Here is a 20228-nt window from a genome sequence, read left to right as displayed (position 1 = left end):
AAGTCTCTCTTTTGTTAATTAAACAACTACATGATCACTAAGGCCCTGTTCCTCCCATGCATGCTATTTCACAGGAAGGAGTGAAATCTCTTCAAGAGACTTTTACTAGTTTTACTCACCTCAATGAGTTCCTCTCTCTTTTTCCACCTAAGGAGTAGGTTGGTTCCAAACTGGCCAATCTCAAGAGTCCCGTGGGAAGCTTGCACCTCCACACTGTTCCCCACTGCCAGCTCCTTAAAAGCAGTTCTACCAATGACTTCCACTGACTGTGGTAGCCCCTGGGTCAGTACCACAAAGGATACACAGTGGGTTGTGTCTTCTGCCAGAGGGAAAATTCAGCGTGCACTCCCCTAATCCAATCTACACTCTTCTGCTTCTCCTCCACATTGCACCCATTTTCCCATGTGCAAACCAGACACAGAGGAACACCATTCTCAAGGCAAATAAGTATAAAAACAGTACCCTCAAGGGATTTGACACCTGTCCCATTTCAGCACACAGTAGGGGGAAAATGCATGTATGAAATTTGGTGGGGGACAGATAATCTAGGTTTGAAACTAAATGCTGGGGAGAAGTTTGGAAGAAAGTGCCTGAAAAAAGATAGAAAAGTATGAGCAGCATCTGGAGACACAGGGAATAGCATCAGAAGATAAAAAGTATGCCTAAAAACAAGCTGTTGGCATTTTTTCTGGATTTTACATTAAGCTAAAAATTCAAGAGAAACTTGTTTAAAAATGTTCAGGGGAAGTCTCATGTTTCCTGTGTCTCTAGCAGCAGCTCTCACTTTCTTCTCTAAGTACATTCCATCAAGATGATACTTTAAAGAAGTGCAATGGAATATAGGTTTCCATAGCAAAAATGGCTGTTAACGGTCTTCATTTTCAGGGTGGAGATTCGTAGTTAAAAAAAACGTTATTTCATATCTCCATTTGGAAGAGTTCTGTTGCTGGGAGATAAGTAAGTGTCGTTAACCATACAGAGAAAGATTTGAGTTTAAGAAACATATTTTGATGATTCTAAGCATGAAGCCAGACTTGCAGTACTGTCCCCACTCCCCAGGAGTGCCTTTAAAATGCTAATAGCTATTTCTAAAGCATTGGCCTGTGCCGCCCCATGTTGCTGAAGCCCAACAGGTCTAAGACAGGAGGAAGAAATTTAACTCAAACTTAACTATTTTACCTACATTATTCAGATCAGTTAAGGTAAAACCCTCCAGCAGTTCTTCTCAGCACCACTGTTCACCATTTACCATTAGCACCCTTACCAAACAGATGGAATGTTGCTTTTGCTGGAAAAACATGTGAGATGCAGTTGTCAAGATTAAGTACAGAAGCTGAAATGCTACTTTCTCCAATTGTGCCTCATTTCTGATAACTGAGCAACAGAATCAATGTACTACTGGAAGACAGAAACGCCTGCATCTCAGAGACCACTGTAGTAACAACAGCAAGCATTTGCAAAGATAGCTGAGGCAAGAGTACAGAGTGTTGCAACAACATATTAGAGTTGGAGCTTGTCAACACAGTGGGGTAAGGGGGAAGTGACTTCTCAACAGCACGAACATGCTGTGCATTAATTGGTCCACACAGACCTTACTGGAGCACACTACAGGTTCCCTAGTCTAGTGCACTGTAACACAGTGCTGTTTGAAAAAATATGACATGAATGCGTGCTAGAGAACATTTATTGCACTCCAGTAGAGTCTACATGGACCAAGTAAAACACAGCTCATTAGTACACTTTAGAAATCACCCTCCCATACAGCGCATTACCCCACAGTGTAGACAAGCCCTTAAAACACATTCAAAGTATTTGGATTCTGAAGAACTGCTACATTATCCCACAGTTCTGAAATCAGATGGGTCGATTTCCATTTGAACTGGAAATCTCGGTTTCCATGAAATGGTCCAAAACTTAGTAAAACACACGTTTCAGAGGCCATGTGATCTAAAGCTGGATTTCTTAGATCTGACATAATTTGTTGTCTACTATTGTTAAACCTGTTAATGAAATGAAGATGTAGCACTATTCTATTCACAGCTTCTTACTCATTACCTTGCATCAGCTAAATCATAAGACCTACCACATCCAGAGTTAAAATAGATTCTGTAAGACCAATCAGAGAAAGGGAGAGAGTAGAAGCATTTTAAAACATTTCTTGGGCAACATGTTTTGTAATGGTTTATTTTTTCCACAGAAAACCTGAACTTCCATTTTCATTAGCAATCATGAGGGGGCGAGGAGTCATGGCTACAACCATACAAAAGATATCGATAGGTACACATATCCTCTTAAGAACCCTCCCCCGCTTTATAACGTAGAACAAAATCATCCTTATATTTAACTTCTTTAGTTGTTGTCACCAGAACATTGCCACTAAAATTTACATCAAAACAAGAGTTAAAATTGCACTGTTAAACACATCTGCAGGGGACGAAGACAGCAATATACTGTGTGGATAACTTGCATAACTTGAGTTTCTGGTTTTACCATTTTGGGAAGAACAACAGATGTAAATATTTATTTTTTTGGAGTGTTGTAACTTCTCATTTGATTCAAAGTCTGAATCTGGATAAGGTCACAATTTAAGCACATTTGATGGGATCATTTTATGTCAAGTTTAAAATTAAACTGACTGGCCAAATCAAGAGAGGAGCTAGGCATGCTATATGTCAGGATTATATCAGAAGATTGCATTATGCCATGCTCTAGAAAGGGATGTCTTAGTTTTAAGGGTAGCAAGTTACTTTGACACAGACAAAGCTCATCTTATCACTCCAAAACTTAAGCAACAAATGACAATCAAGAGATTAAACTGTTCCTGGATTTGTCGCTTGTAATCAATTCAGTAATCCTTAAAGCATCATTGTATCAATAAGTCTTAGATCTTTTATTCCAATATATGCTTTTTTTTTTTTTTTTTTTTACACTATACAGAACTCAATACATTTAACCAGTAAATTCATTTTTCATTTCAACTATTAGTTTAGAAGGCTCCACTGTGAGCAGCTTTTGTAATCTTAGGTTTAATATCCCATGAAAGTCTGAAATTCAGTTCAGACCCAGCTTCTTATTCCCCAGAATGTCATGGGGGGGAGAGGGGAGGAGAATCAAAATAATTCTGTACATCATGTTAATCACTTGTAAAGGATCATTAACTGTGTACTAGGAGTCCCTTCTCAAGTGTAGGGAGACATTTTCTAGTTTAATGGCCTCCCTTGCGAAACTACATTTGTACACTGACAGTGTACAATCATGCTGAAAATGGATCCTCTGGAAGTTAATTGTGTAGAAAGGCTCTATTTTTCGTGTGACACTTCCACATACATTGGTTTCCTGGGAGAAGATGGAGATCTTTGAATAGCCATGGTGGCCTCAAATCTGTTGCTAGGACGACAGGAGATTTAGCGTCTCCTCTGAAGAGTAGGATACAGAACAAGTTAACAGAGGAGAAGTTTCCTCATTATGCAAGAACAATTGAATGACTCCAGATTACAGTAACTAAGGTGAAGATGGTAGGATACAGAAATATAAACTAATTGTGGCAAGATGCTCTTGTGGTCAAGGCACTAAACTGGGGCTCAGAAGACAAGTGCAATTCATAGCTATGCCACAGACTATGACCTTAGGGATTAAGCTGTGTCACGGTTTACCAAGTGAAAAACAATTATTTTTTAATTTTTTTTTATTTATTTTTTTTAAATACTGGCCAGCCTACTCCAGTAAAAGGGCTGTAATGTTGCAAGAACTATTTTGATTTGATGTTGTGCACAGAACACATTTAACAGATATAGTAAACAAAGTTTTTAATTTAAACACTTAATAATTTCAGTGTTTTAGGCATTGTGAGTTTGCCTAGAATTAGCTTCTGAGAAGCTCAGTGCATTGATCTACATACCCATCGTTTATGTCTAGAAAATACTGAAGAGCAACCATTCAGAAAGCACCATCTATCCTGGGGGCTGAGTGAAGTAGGAGTCCTTTGGAAAAAATAGTAGGTAGTCACAATTAAATACTACCATAACGCATATCCATAAGGAGGTAAATTAAGGCTGCAGGCAACCTTAATTCTTTTCTAATCTTGAGTGCCTGATTTTGCTACCTTGATGTTTGTCTTAATGTGGTTTTCTGGTATACATTTCTTTAAAAATTTTAAGAAGCAAACTGAAAACACAAAATATCATATGGAATCATACTGACCCTTCCATAAGTCAATGGTAGGACTGGCACCTTTAGATCCATAGTACAAACCCGTACCACTTGAGCTAATTAAGTAATTGGTAGCACAAGCAGATTTCCATCCTTTGTGGACCAGCCTCTAAAGGGGTATGAGACACTGCTGGGGGTGGGTTTCATGCTATTTGCTAACAGCATAGGAAGGCTGGGGCTCAGTATCAGGTTCTGGAGGAATACCCTCTAGGGATGGTTGCATACTGTTTGCCTATATCCCATTCTCCCCACACAGGCCACCCCTTCTGCCTCTGGAGTTTATCCCGCTCCATTCTAATTAGCCAGTTTCCTCATCCATGCTACCTAGGGGGGAGCACAGTGGCCCAAACAGCAAGAAATAGAAATTTTGAGCATATGTGCATGTGTTAACAGAAATTTTCAGAGGCTGATATAAAGTTTGAGTGGATTGCAGAGACAATAAATAGCATCTCTGAAGTCAGTGTCGATCCCCACCCCAAGCATGAAGGTGCTAGGGTTTCTCAGAAATATTTTAAAAATTTAATATTGGCAAAAAAAAGTCCTTAAATTCATCAAGACGGCTTAGTTTTTCCCCTCAAGTTTTCTCCAAAAGTCATCCTGCATGGAAAATTTCAGCCTAAGCAGTTTAAATTTGGCAAAGTTATAAGCAACTGAAAACAGTTCTTAAAATGCCAATAGTTATAATTTATTTTTGATTTCTAAAATACAGAAAAAGGTAACATAAAAACATCCAGTATCTTATCTGGCTTGAGAGTCTGGCTTATTCCAATATAAATCCAAGGTCTGACGCTATTACAATGTGTAAGAGATATTCTTGATCTTTTTTAAATAGAGATTGTTTTCTTGAAACAAAGTGGGGAAAAGGTAGTCTGGAAGATATCTCCATGCAACTGGGGAATGCTGAAGGGGGCAATCACATCACTAACAGAAGATAAAATGAACTTTTTGCAATACCAAGGATTGAGCCCAAGAGAAAAAGGTTGGTGTATGGGGAAGAGCTGGAGTCTGAGGAGAAGTACTAAGAGTTAGTATCAGTAGCTCTACTAAGTTACCGCATTACAATTGTGCGTTGTTGGATGTATCTCACATTGTGTCCGAGAGCAGAGGCTAGCCCTAAAAGGGCTTCAGTGCCATTTTGTAACCTTAAACGACAACATTAAGAAAAAAAAAAGCTCGATTTCAATATAAGCAACCCGCTCTCCCACCTCCACCGCTGTCTGTGCTATTTAAAAGGTCTACCAACATTTTCAATGAAGTGGCTCTGAAACTTAGGAATAAAGTCTAGAGCAGAAATTAATGATTACTGGAACTGTCTACAGTACTGGTGCACACAATAGGGGGCTTTTCCCTCTCTCCGGGCAAAAGAAAAAAAAAATCTAGGGATCGCATTAAGAAAGAAAGAAATTACTCAGTTTGGAACAGAAATTCCTTTTACACTGTACCAGCAGTAGACAAATTTACTCATGGTACAAAACTACTCACTGAAGTGATATTCAACAGCTAGTTTATTTTTTAAACTCTAGCTCCCCCAAATAAAAAAGCTGTTTACATCCTGACAGTGCACGCGAAACAGAGAACCATGCAATATAGATAATGGTCCACTCAGTGAAACCAAAAGATATAAAGAATTTTGTAAACCATTACACAAATACATGTATGGGGACTGAGAAGACATTTGTAAATAAATATAGCATACAGAGACAACAAACCAATCTGCTTGCCCACTCCCTAAGGGTATGTCTACACTGCAATTAAAAACCCATGGCTGGCCCGTTCCAGCTGACTCAGGCACCTGCGGCTTGGGCTAAGGGGATGTTTAACTGTGGTGAAGACATTCAGGTTAGGGCTGCAGCCTAAGCTCTGGGACCCTCAGCTCAAAGGGTCATATAGCCCAGGCTCCAGTCTGAGCCTGAATGTCTATACTGCAATTAAACAGCCCATTAGCCCAAGTCAGCTGGCACTGGCCAGCCATGGGTGTGTAACTGCAGTGTAGACATACCCTGAGATTCCAGATCAACCGACTTGGGCCACAGAGCTAAAAATAGCAGTATAGATATTTCCACTCAGGCTGGAGCCCAGGATCTGAAACCCATCCCTTTCACTGGGTTTCAGAGCCCAGGCTCCAACACCAGGAGGAACATCTATTGATATGCTTATCTGTTATGAGAGTCTCATTAGTATTCCAGCAGAGATTTGGAAGTTAATTTGTCTAGGCACTTGAGTTTAACTCAAGTGTCTAGCTGTGGAATGCTAGGAGGCCCAGAACTGGCAGCCTCCCTTCTTCAACTGCTAACGATGGCACCTGCAAAAGCAGCCAATCCTCCATTCTTTATCACCCAAGTACTAACAAATAAAAATCAAACACACTTAATCCAAATAACGTTATTTGTGATAACAAGGAAGGAATCAGTTACAGAAGCAATGTTTGAACAACCATCTAATTTATTTGCTTGCAACCTTTCCATCTAAATTGTATACAAATATACACTGAATCCCTCAGGACACGAATACAGTAGTATTAACAGAAATATCTACACTTAAAAATTTGAGTCCAAGAAATTCAGAGTTAAGTTTGAAACCCAGCATGACAGTGCGCTTTATGCACAAGATTACAAGTGTGTCAAATATTTAGCCTTTGACTTAAGTAGAATTAACTGTACTTGGTGTACAGATCCCTCCCTCCCCCCACGCACACGTACAGAACTAATTCCAGAAGATTCAAACTAGAATAGAGGGCAGCAGCCATCCAGTTTCCCAATCATGTACAGGAAGTACTGGAAAGTTTAAGTAATGCCTGTGTCACTACTTGCAAAAACAAATCCTTGTCCTTTTAAAAATATTACTTAGGCACTTTTGAAAATTTTACCCCAAAAGTAAATGAGCCTACTGACAAACTGACAACATTTAAACCTCCCTAAACATGCGATAGTCAGTAAAGGGCTCATGAAACTATGCACAATGAAGGACAGTCTCTTAAGCTTCCACCTCTTTCCAACCTCCTTTTCCTTGACAAGGATCACAAGAATACTCAACCAAATTCCAACGTTAATATTCACTGACATCCTATACCCTTCGATCAGGTTTAAATTTGGGATGTGACAGCTTAGCATACTCTGGCTACTGGCAGAGGTTACAAAATGGCACAAGTTCCATTGCCAACGACATGCTCATAACATCAGCTTTATCTCAACTTCTTACCAAAAGAAATCACTGCCCTTGAAGACACTATGATCAGCACCTGAATGAAAAAGAGCTGACTCAAACTGAATGTAAACAAGACAGAAGTCGCAATACTGGAAAGGGAAAATGCATGCTGAAAAAACTACAAGACAATGCCACTTCCACCACAGCATTTGATCTATATTTGTTAAGACAGTACAAGATCCTACTGTACTCATCATTAATTATGGATTTCCAGGCAGAAACAGTGGTGAGAAACCCTTCTGTCTCCAGTTCCTGTGAAATTATGTTCTTTCCTCTAGGATGAAATTCTGACCATACTGATTTGTTCTAGTCACCTCTGGATTGGATTATTATAATTCAGTGTGTTTGTGGATGAGAATGTAGGCAATGTAAAATCCATTTTACACAGACTTTACTGTCCTTAACAAGAAAGGCCCATGAAAAATATTACGACTGGGTTGTGCCCCAACCACACATTCCCAGTTCACATCCAGCAGGAATTCAAAGTCCTAGTTTTAATCTTTAAGGGCGTACACAGACAGGGCCTAACTACAGAGTTTAATTCACAACCAGTTTCATCCGCAACCAAATACAGCTGCACTCCTAAGGAACAATACAAGCATTTCTCATATTGACGTTTACAATATCCAGAGAAAAGTACTCAATCCAGTCTGCCTTCCATCTCAGTAGAACTGCCTTCCAGAAAACAAGGCTGAACCTGAGTTTTGCTCTTTTCGTAACATATTACAAGGCCACTTTTTTGCAGTCATATCCACAAAGATGAGGATTACAAGAAAAGAAAAAGTACGCAAAGCTGGAAAACCCCAGAGAGGTGAAGAACAAAGTCCACTATGTAAACATTACTGTAACGGACAGCAATAAGTAATAAACAAGGTGGGTGAGGTTATATCTTTTATTGAATCAACTTCTATTTTATTCAACAGTGGTAAGTGCTATCTTAGAAATACTTAAAGGGATCATTACTGCTCTGCTTTAGTTAGTTGTCAAGGCATTCTTCATTTTAATTATGCACTTAATTCTATATTACATTTTGCTTACTAGTAGCAAACAAAATAATACCAGGTTCTATATTATGAATTGAGTAAAACAATGTTTATCAGAGGCAGACAGTGGATATACTAGAGAAAAATGTGAGAGAAAGTCACTAGAGTCTTCATATAGGATCAGTGTTGCTGCTATGAATTAGATATAAACGATAAGCTCAATTATTTTCGTTTTATAGCAGCATCTGTATAGTAAGAAAAAACTTGTCTGAAGAATGAGAGGGTGAATATTTTATTGATTTTATTACAAAATTACATTTTGCCAACCTAGTTCATGCAGCAAATACAAGCAAGGCCTTTTTATTTCTCTTCAGCTGGGTCCTTCTAAGGCTGATGACATTCATTTGTCTGCCTATTAGCATCCTAGCAGTGTCTTGGCATACAGAGCCTAGACTTGATTCACAATATTACTAGACACTTACACGTTTTAAGTTTCTCCAACTTATTACTATGTGACATATCCTCCAAATTCAAGTCCTTGTGCAAAACTAACAGGGCTAAATCAAGAGCCCAAATTAGCTTTTATGGAAAAACTGGTGTGACCATTAATTTTCTCTTGTATGTTTCATCTGTTCTGGGTTCCATTATCACCTGCCTGATTTTTCTCTTGGTCCATTAATTCAGCCCAAATAATAGGAACATGCTATGTGTTCTCAGAGTGTGAGCTAGCATAACCAGTCTTTATGAAGAACAGAATAGCAGCACTCTTGGACAACTACCTGAAAACAATCAATGGTTGCAGTGACTACAGTATTAAGCATGATAGCAGTTATATTTCATGTTAAATGTCACTGAATTCCCAGAGTTTACATAGGACTCTGAATTTCACCAGGAAATCTGTAATATAGTTGGGCCCACCAAATGAAAAAATAAGAAAATCTGCTTCTGGCTCATCTTAGATACCTCTCTCCTAGTTGCCTAACCATCCATTGCCACAGTATCTGAGTGCCCCATGGTCAATCCGTTTATCTATTTTCATAATACCCTGTAAGGTAGGGAAGTGCCGTTAACCCCATTTTAATGGAAATGGAAGCAGAGAGATTACATGATTTGCCCCATGTCACACAGGAAGTCTGTAGCAGAGATGGTAATTGAACCTGGATCTCCCAAGTCCCAGGCTAATGCCCTAACCACTGGACCATCTTTCTTCTCCAGTTGCAGGCTAGAGATCCTTAATGTCACCACCATACAATAGGTTGCTTGTTGCCTTGTTTATATAATAGATACATCCAAAAATTACTTAAAGACCATGCTGCCCCCATTTCCATCCTTATCCACACTCCAGCTGAGTCATTTCTTCTACCTCTGCCTCCATTACCACTGCTTGCATTTTGTCTTCATCGTACAAAGTGTATGGGGTTTTTTTATACTGTGTCCAGGCAGGAAAACAGTATAATGCCAATCAGTATTTTAAGATTCACATCATCAATATGGAACACTAAGACAATCATTACCGCTGCAGAAATGAGCACCACCTTTTTAGTTATCATCAATTCCAAGAGTCCCAATCATCTTCAACTGCAAGCAAAGTTTAATTTCTTCCAGCCATGGAATTTTCATTTTGCGCAGTTCTGATTGTGAAAAATCATATTGCCTCTCATCTAGTCTGTATACATGTAGCACAAGCCACAATCCCTACATGTTTTGTATCCAAGCGAATTAGATATACTCAAAGAATGACAAATGGCTTCAATGATCCCATTAGTTCATCAGTATCATGGAGGAATATTAAAGTAACACTGTTGGGTAATTTTTTATAAGAGTTTTACCTAAGTTAACACTTTAGTGTTAGTTTAGTTTATTTAACACATTGAAAGTCAGTGACATTTGATCAATGACTAATTTTGTGTTCAGGAGTTCTCATGAACTTGCAGTGTTTGGTTGGAAACATTTTAAGAAGAGTTATCATTGTGCTTAATATTAATCCAATTCCCAAGGTCACATAAAGAACTCCAAGAATTCAGGCTTCTCTCTAGCATGCGCCCCTCCTCCCCTACCTTTTCCCTTTATCAGACACAGCAGAGTATGTGTGTTTGACTCTCTCTCTGACACATACAATCCCTCCCTTGCCATCACCCTCAGCCACACAGTTTTCTTTTCATTACTCTTTTCACCTCACCTTTGAGCTTCTCAAAGATCAGGGACAAAAACTCTGATTGCACATGTTACACTTGTCTAAAGAACAGATTTTTTTTAAACAATTTAGAGTGGCACAAACACCCTGTGTGGGCAAAATTAAACGGGCCTACGACTGACATTGATTTAGCTTAATTCAGTAGCATCCCGAATTAAGCTAAATTGATATAACCCTCTTGTAAAGTAGATTTAAGTGTGTCCACGAAGAAGGGTTGGGGAATGGACAGAGATCAGTTCCACTACCACAACGTTTTCTCTGGAACAAGGCCAGAGTCTTCCTCCTTAACACACACTGCACGCCTTTGCATTGGCTAAAATGACAACCGAGGACTTGGAATAACCCCCCACCCCAATCCACATTTTATCCACACAACCAAGAACTAGGTACTAGCCATCATACAATGAGACTGTCCCCCTCACCACAGGTCACTAAGAAAGAAGCCCCAGGGCGCAGCAGCGCTTGGAGATCTCAAAACTAGCATGGGGAGGGAAGAGGGAGGACGGGCCAGACAGCCACTTAAATAGAGACACCATCATAATAGAAAGCCCGAGTCCCAGCCCACCCATACTGTTTGTCCCCTGACGGTACAGGCTCCCCAAGACACCCCATTTAAAGCAAGGCACGCACAGCCCCCTTCCCCATACAAACCCAGCCCCTCCCAGCTCCCCCAGCATAACCCCCCCCCCCCCGCAACCTGCCTCCCCACGTCAGCACGCCCCCCCCTCCAAGAACAGCCCCTGCTTCTCCCCCCGCCCCAGCAGCCCCTTCCCCAGGGCGGCCCCCGCTCCCCCCTCCCAAGCAGCCCCTCCCGGATTGGCCCCCGCGCCGTCCCGTCCGAGCACGGCCCCGCTCCGAAGCGCCCCCCGGAGCGGACCCGCAGCAGCCCGCCGCCGCCCCCCTGTTCCCAGCGCAGCCGGGCCCCGCGGCCGCACTCACAGTTCCGGATGTCGGAGATGAAGACCGCCAGGCCCCGCATCCCGTCTCCCTTCGACACGGCCGGCATCTTGGCCCAGCAGCTGAGCCCGGGGCCGTCAGCAAAACAGACCCGCTACAACCGCCACCACCTCCGCACTCGGGCTCTTCAGCCTCCGCCCGTCTGCGCAGGCGCGCGCGGGGCCCGCCCGCTAGCCCGGCCGGCAAAACAAGGTGGGGGCGGGGGGGAGGCGGTGAGCCAGGGCCCCGCAGCGCCCCCTGCTGCGTGGAGAGGGGGGAAGGCGAGTCAAGGAGGGTTATGTGCTTAATATGTGCCAGATGCGCTAAAGATTCATATGTCCCTTCATGCTTCAACCAACATTCCAAAGGACATGCTTCCATGCTGATGATGGGTTCTGCTCGATAATGATCCAAAGCAGTGAGGACCGACTCATGTTCATTTTCATCATCTGAGTCACATGCCACCAGCAGAAGGTTGGTTTCCATTTTTGGTGGTTTGGGTTCCATAGTTTCTGCATTGAAGTGTTGCTTTTTTAAGACTTCTGAAAGTATGCTCCACACCCCGTCCTTCTCAGATTTTGAAAGGCACTTCAGATTCTTAAACCTTGGGTCAAGGGCCCTAGTTATCTTTAGAAATCTCACATTGGTATCTTCTTTGCTTTTTGTGAAATCTCCTGTGAAAGTGTTCTTAAAACTAACATGTGCTGGGTCATCATCCGAGTCTGCTATAACATGAAATGTATGGCAGAATGCAGGTAAAACAGAGCAGGAGGCATACAATTCTCCCCCCACCCCCAAGGAGTACAGTCACAAATTTAATTGACACATTATTTTTTTAATGAGCATCATCAGCATGCAAGCATGTCCTCTGGAATGGTGGCCGAAGCATGGAAGGGGCATAAGAATGTTTAGCATATCTGGCATGTAAATACCTTGCCACGCCAGCTACAAATGTGCCATGTGAACACCTGTTCTCACTTTCAGATGACATTGTAAATAAGAAGCAGGCAGCAGTATCTCCCATCAATGGAAACAAACTTGTTTGTCTTAGCAGTTGGCTGAACAAGAAGTAGGACTAGGTGGACTTGTAGGCTCTAAAGTTTTACACTGTTTTGGTTTTGAGTGCAGTTATGTAACCAAAAAAAAATCTGCCTTTGTAAGTTATACTTTCACAATAAAGAGTTTGCACTTGTATGAGGTGAACTGAAAAATAATATTTCTTTTGTTTATCATTTTTACAGTGCATATATTTGTAATCAAAAATAATAATATTAAGTGAGCACTGTGCACTTTGTATTCTGTGTTGTAATTGAAATCAATATTGAAAATGTAGAAAAACATCAAAAAATATTTAATAAATTTCAATTGGTATTCTATTGTTATAAGTGCAATTAATGGTGACTGATTTTTTTAATCACAATTAATTTATTTGAGTTAATCGCGTGAGTTAACTGCGATTAATTGACAGCCCTATTAATAACACCAGCTCCCCCTGCCACCCCCAAGGTGTGGGTAGTCTATTGCCGGGTCTGGGCACCAGAGCATAACAGTGGTACCTGAGTGTGGTACCCGAGTGTGGTACCCAGCACTGAAGGAGAGCTCTGTGTGGCTGGAAAGCTTGTCTCTTTCACCAACATTTGTCTAATAAAATATATTACCTTTCCTTGTCTTTCTGTTACCGGACACAGGAATTCATGTTACAAGCCATCAGCTGGACAATATTGTCTAGTCCACATTTGCTCTAGCATCATTACTTATTTATTATTTTTTTCTATTATAGCAGCAACTAAAGTCCTCAACCAGTGTTGGGGAGGTCCCAATGTTTTACATACACATAGCAAGAGACAGTAGTTTCTGTTCCAAACTGTTTATAATCTAAATAGACAAGACAGGAAAAAGGTACAAGAAAAGAAAATGGAAGAATTATTATCTCCATTTCGTAGACGGGGAACTGAGGCACAGAGGGATTAAGTTACTTGCCCAAAGTCACTCAGGATGTTTGCAACAAAGCTTGGAATTGAATTGAAATCTCCCAGTCTCAATTCAGCATCTTAACCCTAACACCATCCTTCCTCATTATCATCTGTTGTACTTTTGTTTATAAGACTATATGCTCTCTCAGCTCCTGTACCTGAAAAGCACAATAGCATCATTAAGTTTGTGAGAGCAGACGATTATTTATTTTAATTTCACCAAACTGAACCAAGAAGAAATCATTCCTGTCAGTCCACACATTATACTTCCAAGTCCATGGATAAGAAGGGGCACAATACATTCGGTGTGCAATTAAAAGGGATTAGGCTGACTCGCTCTACGGTTTTGACAAGATCAGGAATCCTTAAACCTTTTGAATCTGAAAAACATTGTTCTGAAGTTTGAAAAACATCATAACAACCCACCTCTCTTCAAATGCATTTTCTATTTTGTTAATTATTGAAAATATTAATCTGTTTTTATGATAGTTGAAAGAAAATCCATGCATTTTGTGAACTCCACAGAAAATATGTACAGGTCCCATGCGGTCAAAAGATCCCAGTTGGAGAGTGTCTGATTTAGATGCACCTCTTCCCCCCGCACCCAATTACCATCTAAGATTCTATAATGTGCATAAGAGTCAGAAAGCTAAACCACCAAGCATCACATGGATAATGTACCTTATAGTCATATAAACCACCATTCTGAGACATTACAATATGCAGGCCATAGCCCCTCTGAAACACCTTCTCAGGCTCTCATGTCTCGCATGACAATCATGAGATTCTCCTGGGGATCTTCATGCCCACCCACGCACCTGGGCTAACATGTCTAGACCTGATTTTTGGACTAGCTGTAGGAATATTTGGAGGAATAATACTTATTATGCTCTATCCTGATCCAGCCTTTACCTCCTTCAGACAGGTCAGAACTTTCTTTCCTTCCCATCTGAAAAAATAATCTAGTTTGCTTATCTATCCCCAGGACCACATAGATTTAAGGAGTTTTCAGGATGCCATGATGGAGAACATATTCTAACTGTAGCACTGATATGTTGCTGTACCAATAAGAGTGAGTAAAGCCATTGCTTTCCTGTTTACCAAATACATGATATCTGAGGAATTAATCTAAAATCAGGATGAGCCTAAGGCTTTGTCTTCACTGACAAAAAGGTGTTTTTCTTACAGTGAGATAAAGAAAAATTAGTAGTTATCTTGCTGTAAAATCACAGTGGAGACATTTCTTCTGGAGACAAACAAGAATGTGGTGTGTGGAGCTCTAAGAATTGTGGTGACTGTATGTGGCAATTTAAGTTCCAGAGAGAGTGCAAAGTCACGCTTCTGCAATTTGTTGTACGCAAGTGGACCCCTGAGCCTGCACAGAAACTCATTTACTTTAACAGGGCTCTGTCACACACAGCATGTTGCAGGATTTCAGCCCAAAAGACCAAACGCAGTTGCAGCTGGGATTAAAGTTGGAGACTAAATCTAAGACTGAAATGGGATGGATGTAGTTTATAAATAAGGACCGGCTCACAGTGCTAGCCTGATTAATTTCTGTTGTTATTTTAGAGACTAACCAGTTTATTTGAGCATGAGCTTTCGTGAGCTACAGCTCACTTAGCTCACGAAAGCTCATGCTCAAATAAACTGATTAGTCTCTAAGGTGCCACAAGTACTCCTTTTCTTTTTACGAATACAGACTAACACGGCTGTTACTCTGAAACCTGTTGTTATTTTGTTTTCTTATTGTTGCTACTATTGTTAGTCTAATTCAATTAAAGATATTTGCTATTGTTATCATTAAAAAGTCATGATTTGCTTTGTGACAGAGTGTACAGACTCCACCCCTGGGCTGGCAGAAAAACAGTTAACCCCTTTTCTTGGGGAAGGACCACAGTTGGGTGGCTTTACTGCAGAGATATTCAGAAGGGGGCAGAGACAGCAGTGCAGAAGAAAAGCCTGCCTTTTCCTCCCCCTCTGTGAAAGATGTCAGTAAGTGAAGAGAAGAGGATGTGTGTCAGGCAAGGGATGGGAAGTTGTAGCTGGATTTGGTAATAGCTTGAATGGTCCTTGAGTGGTTATTTTGGGAAATAGACTGAATTAAATTACAATTTGAACTGAATATGTGTGGGTTAAAGTTTTTTTATGCTATTTATAACAGTGCTGGGGCTTTTTGGATCCCATAGATCATAGAATCATAGAATATCAGGGTTGGAAGGGACCTCAGGAGGTCATCTAGTCCAACCCCCTGCTCAAAGCAGGACCAATCCCCAACTAAATCATCCCAGCCAGGGCTTTGTCAAGCCTGACCTTAAAAATATCTAAGGAAGGTGTCAAGGTTCCTTCCCCACTGTGAACTCTAGGGTACAGATGTGGGGACCTGCATGAAAAACCTTCTAAGCTTATTTTTACCAGCTTAGGTCAAAACTTTCCCAAGGTACAAAATATTCCACCCTTTGTCCTTGGATTGGCCGCTACCACCACCAAACTAATACTGGTTACTGGGGAAGAGCTGTTTGGACACGTCTTTCCCCCCAAAATACTTCCCAAAACCTTGCACCCCACTTCCTGGACAAGGTTTGGTAAAAAGCCTCACCAATAGAATATAGACAGACACACAGACCCTTTGTTTCTCTCCCTCTTCCCAGCTTTTGAAAGTATCTTGTCTCCTCATTGGTCATTTTGGTCAGGTGCCAGCGAGGTTACCTTTAGCTTCTTAACCCTTTACAGGTGAGAGGAGCTTTCCTCTGGCCAGGAGGGATTTCAAAGTGGTTTACCCTTCCCTTTATATTTATGACACGCCCCCCAAATCTCAGCTAGGGTGAAACACTGGCTGGGATTTCTTCCTGGAGCTCTAGGAAAAACAGAGTTAATAAGACACATGCATTTCTAAATATACTACCAAGTACATAAAGACTAACAATATTTTCTGCATCTCAAGGACGATTTTAACCAGTTGATTCTGGGAAACTTTCATGGGAGAGTGCATCAGCCACTTTGTTAGAAGCTCCTGAGATGTGTTGGATGTCGAAATCAAAATCTTGGAGAGCTAAACTCCACCGAAGAAGTTTTTTGTTAGTTTCTTTGACGGTGTGAAGCCACTTCAGTGCAGCATGGTCGGTTTGCAGGTGGAAACGCCGTCCCCAAACATATGGGCATAGCTTTTCCAGAGCGTAGACAATGGCGTAACATTCTTTTTCAGTGACTGACCAGTTGCTTTCCCTCTCAGACAGTTTTTTGCTGAGAAACACTACAGGGTGGAATTCTTGATCAGGTCCTTTCTGCATTAAAACTGCTCCCACACCACGCTCGGACGCATCTGTGGTTACTATGAACGGTTTGTCAAAGTCTGGGGCCCTTAGTACAGGGTCAGACCTGAGTGTCGCTTTAAGCTTGTTAAAGGCCTTCTGACACTTTTCGGTCCACTGAACAGCATTTGGCTGTTTCTTTTTGGTTAGGTCTGTCAGTGGGGCGGCGATTTGGCTGTATTGCGGTACAAATCGTCTGTAATAACCGGCCAAGCCTAAGAAGGATTGAACCTGTTTCTTTGATTTTGGGACAGGCCACTTTTGGATGGCATCCACTTTGGCCTGTAGGGGGCTGATAGTTCCTTGACCCACCTGGTGTCCAAGGTAAGTCACTCTGTTTAGGCCTATTTGACACTTCTTAGCCTTAATAGTTAGTCCTGCCTCTTTTATGCGCTCAAGGACTTTTTGTAGATGTTCCAGGTGGTCTGCCCAGGAATCCGAAAATATGGCCACATTGTCAAGGTAAGCGACTGCATATTCTCCTAATCCCGCTAGGAGACCATCTACAAGTCTTTGGAAGGTGGCGGGTGCATTTCGCAGCCCGAAAGGGAGTACATTAAATTCATACAGCCCGAGATGTGTGGTGAAGGCTGACCTTTCCTTGTCAGATTCATCTAGCGGTACCTGCCAGTACCCCTTGGTTAAGTCCAAGGTAGAGATGAACTGGGCCCGTCCCAGTTTCTTTAATAGTTCATCTGTGCGTGGCATTGGATAGTTGTCTGGGCGAGTTACAGCATTTAGCTTACGGTAGTCCACGCAAAAACGTATTTCCCCATCTGGTTTGGGAACTAGAACCACTGGAGATGCCCATGCACTTTCATAGGGGCGGATTACACCCATCTGTAACATATTCTGGATCTCCCGTTTTATAGCAGTTTTAGCTTGAGGAGACACCCGGTAAGGTTGGACCCTAATTGGGTGAGCATTACCTGTGTCAATGGAGTGGTATGCCCGTTCAGTCAGTCTTGGGGTGGCTGAGAACGTTGGCGCGTAGCTAGTGCACAGCTCCTGGATTTGCTGTCGCTGCATACGCCCAAGGGTCATGGAGAGGTTCACCTTTTCCACACCACTAGCACATTTCTCTTTGTAGTAGACACTTTTAGGCCACTCAGCGTCATCTCCTCTCTGGGCTGTAAACTGACAAACCTTTAATTCTCTGGAATAAAAGGGCTTTAGAGAATTAATATGGTACACCTTAGGCTTTCGGTTGGAGGTGGGGAATGCTATGAGATAATTAACAGCTCCCAGGCACTCCTGGACCGTGAATGGCCCTTCCCACGATGCTTCCATTTTATGGGCCTGGAGCGCCTTTAAGACTATGACCTCGTCCCCTACTTTGAAGGAACGCTCTCTGGCATGTTTATCATACCAGGCTTTTTGCTCTTTTTGAGCATCCTGTAAGTTTTCTTTAGCAAGGGCTAAAGAGGTTCAGAGGGTGTTTTGTAGGTTGGTTACAAAGTCCAGAATGTTAGTTCCTGGAGAAGGTGTAAATCCCTCCCATTGCTGCTTCACCAACTGCAATGGCCCCTTAACCTCACAGCCATATACAAGTTTAAATGGGGAAAACCCTAAACTGGGGTGTGGTACAGCTCTGTAGGCAAAGAGCAACTGCTGCAACACTAGGCCCCAATCACTGGAGTGCTCATTTACGAATTTACGTATCATGGCCCCCAAAGTTCCATTAAACTTCTCCACCATGCCATTTGTTTGATGGTGGTAAGGAGTGGCAACCAAGTGATTTACCCCATGAGCTTCCCAAAGGTTTTTTATAGTTCCTGCCAGGAAATTAGTCCCTGCATCTGTGAGGATGTCGGAGGGCCAACCTACCCTGGCAAAAATGTCTGCAAGTGCCTGGCACACACTTTTAGCCCTGGTGTTGCTTAGAGCTACTGCTTCCGGCCATCGGGTGGCAAAATCCATGAAAGTCAGTATGTACTGCTTTCCTCTGGGTGTCTTTTTCGGAAAAGGACCCAGAATATCCCCAGCTACTCGCTGAAATGGAACTTCAATGATGGGGAGTGGCTGGAGAGAGGCTTTGACCTGGTCTTGGGGTTTTCCCACTCTTTGGCACACCTCACAAGACTGGACATAGGTAGAAACATCCTTGCCCATTCCCTCCCAGTGGAATGACCCCCCCAAACGGTCTTTGGTCCTGTTCACCCCAGCATGGCCACTAGGGTGATCCTGGGGTAAGCTCAAGAGCTTGGCCTGGTATTTAGTTGGAACTACCAACTGTCTCTGAGGATGCCAGTCTTCCTGGTGTCCACCAGAAAGAGTTTCCTTGTATAAAAGTCCTCTTTTTACAACAAACCTGGATCGATTAGAAGATCTGAGAGGCGGTGGGTTGCTCCGTGCCGCCGTCCAAGCTCTCTGGAGGCTTTCATCTGCTTCCTGTTCGGTCTGGAACTGTTCCCTTGATGTTGAAGACATCAGTTCCTCATGGGATTGTGGACCTAGGCTTGGTCCCTCTGGAAGCGATATAGGGGATGGAGCTGTTTCTGTTGACTGTGAACCGCTCTCCGCTGGTGCACTATGTTGGGATTCAGGCTCCGGCTGAGCCTCTTGTGTAGGGTTATCGGCTGCTGCCAGTTCAGATTCGGTGGGGCCCTCTGGTGTTGAGGTTGCAAGTACTGGATTCAGTGCTGACAATGGGTCTGGTGTTGGTTGTTCGGCTGGTTCCGGTTCTGGGACTGGTTCCGTCTGGGTCTCTGGGACTGGATCCACTACTGCTGTTGCAGACATTGGCCTGGGGTCCGGGTCCATCACCTCTGACCGGGTCCTGATAGAAGTTTCCGGAACAGAGCTAGGCCTCACGGCTTGTATAGCCTGGCTGCGAGTGACCATTCCCACCTTCTTGGCCTGCTTCACATGATTGGCCAAGTCTTCCCCCAAAAGCATGGGGATGGGATAATCATCATAGACTGCAAAAGTCCACGTTCCTGACCAGCCCTTGTACTAGACAGGCAACTTGGCTGTAGGCAAATTGAAAGAGTTGGACTTGAAGGGTTGAATCGTTACTTGGATCTCTGGGTTGATTAAATTGGGGTCCACTAAGGAAGCATGGATAGCTGACACTTGTGCTCCGGTGTCCCTCCACGCGGTGACCTTCTTCCCGCCCACACTCACAGTTTCCCTCCGCTCCAAGGGTATCTGGGAGGTATCTGGGCCTGCGGACCTCTGGTGTGATTCCGGTGCAATGAACTGTAATCTGTTGGGGTTCTTGGGGCAGTTGGCCTTTACATGCCCCAGCTCGTTACATTTAAAACATCGTCCAGCTGACGGGTCACTGGGGCGAGGTGGGTTGCTGGAGAATGGGGTGGTGGGACGATAAGGGGTCTGGAGGGTTCTTTGGGAGGTAGGTGGGGCCTTGGGCGGCCCCCGGTAATAGGGTGTGGTCTGGGGTTGTCCCTTTTGGTCT

At 42.6% G+C, this 20228-nt stretch overlaps 1 protein-coding gene across 7 annotated transcripts in view; it reads right to left on the bottom strand.

Annotated features, from left to right (window-relative positions):
* The window catches only part of AP2A2 (adaptor related protein complex 2 subunit alpha 2), a 102727-nt gene extending 90979 nt beyond the window's left edge, over nt 1-11748 (bottom strand). For 2 of the 7 annotated variants that reach the window (XM_043547936.1, XM_043547937.1), the window contains exon 1: nt 11530-11690. In XM_043547936.1, the coding sequence (XP_043403871.1) occupies nt 11530-11596 (67 nt within the window). In that variant the 5' untranslated portion in view covers nt 11597-11690. Of the gene's footprint in view, nt 1-119; nt 262-11529 lie in introns of those variants that run through there. The other 5 variants (XM_007059724.4, XM_007059725.4, XM_037899603.2 and 2 more) reach the window with 5 other exon arrangements.
* Between the last annotated feature and the right edge of the window lie 8480 nt (nt 11749-20228).

Source organism: Chelonia mydas, chromosome 6, assembly GCF_015237465.2.
Source record: "Chelonia mydas isolate rCheMyd1 chromosome 6, rCheMyd1.pri.v2, whole genome shotgun sequence".
Lineage (NCBI taxonomy): Eukaryota > Metazoa > Chordata > Testudines > Cheloniidae > Chelonia > Chelonia mydas.
The sequence above is the reverse complement of the archived record's forward strand: the minus strand, read 5'-3'. Positions and strand labels throughout refer to the sequence as shown.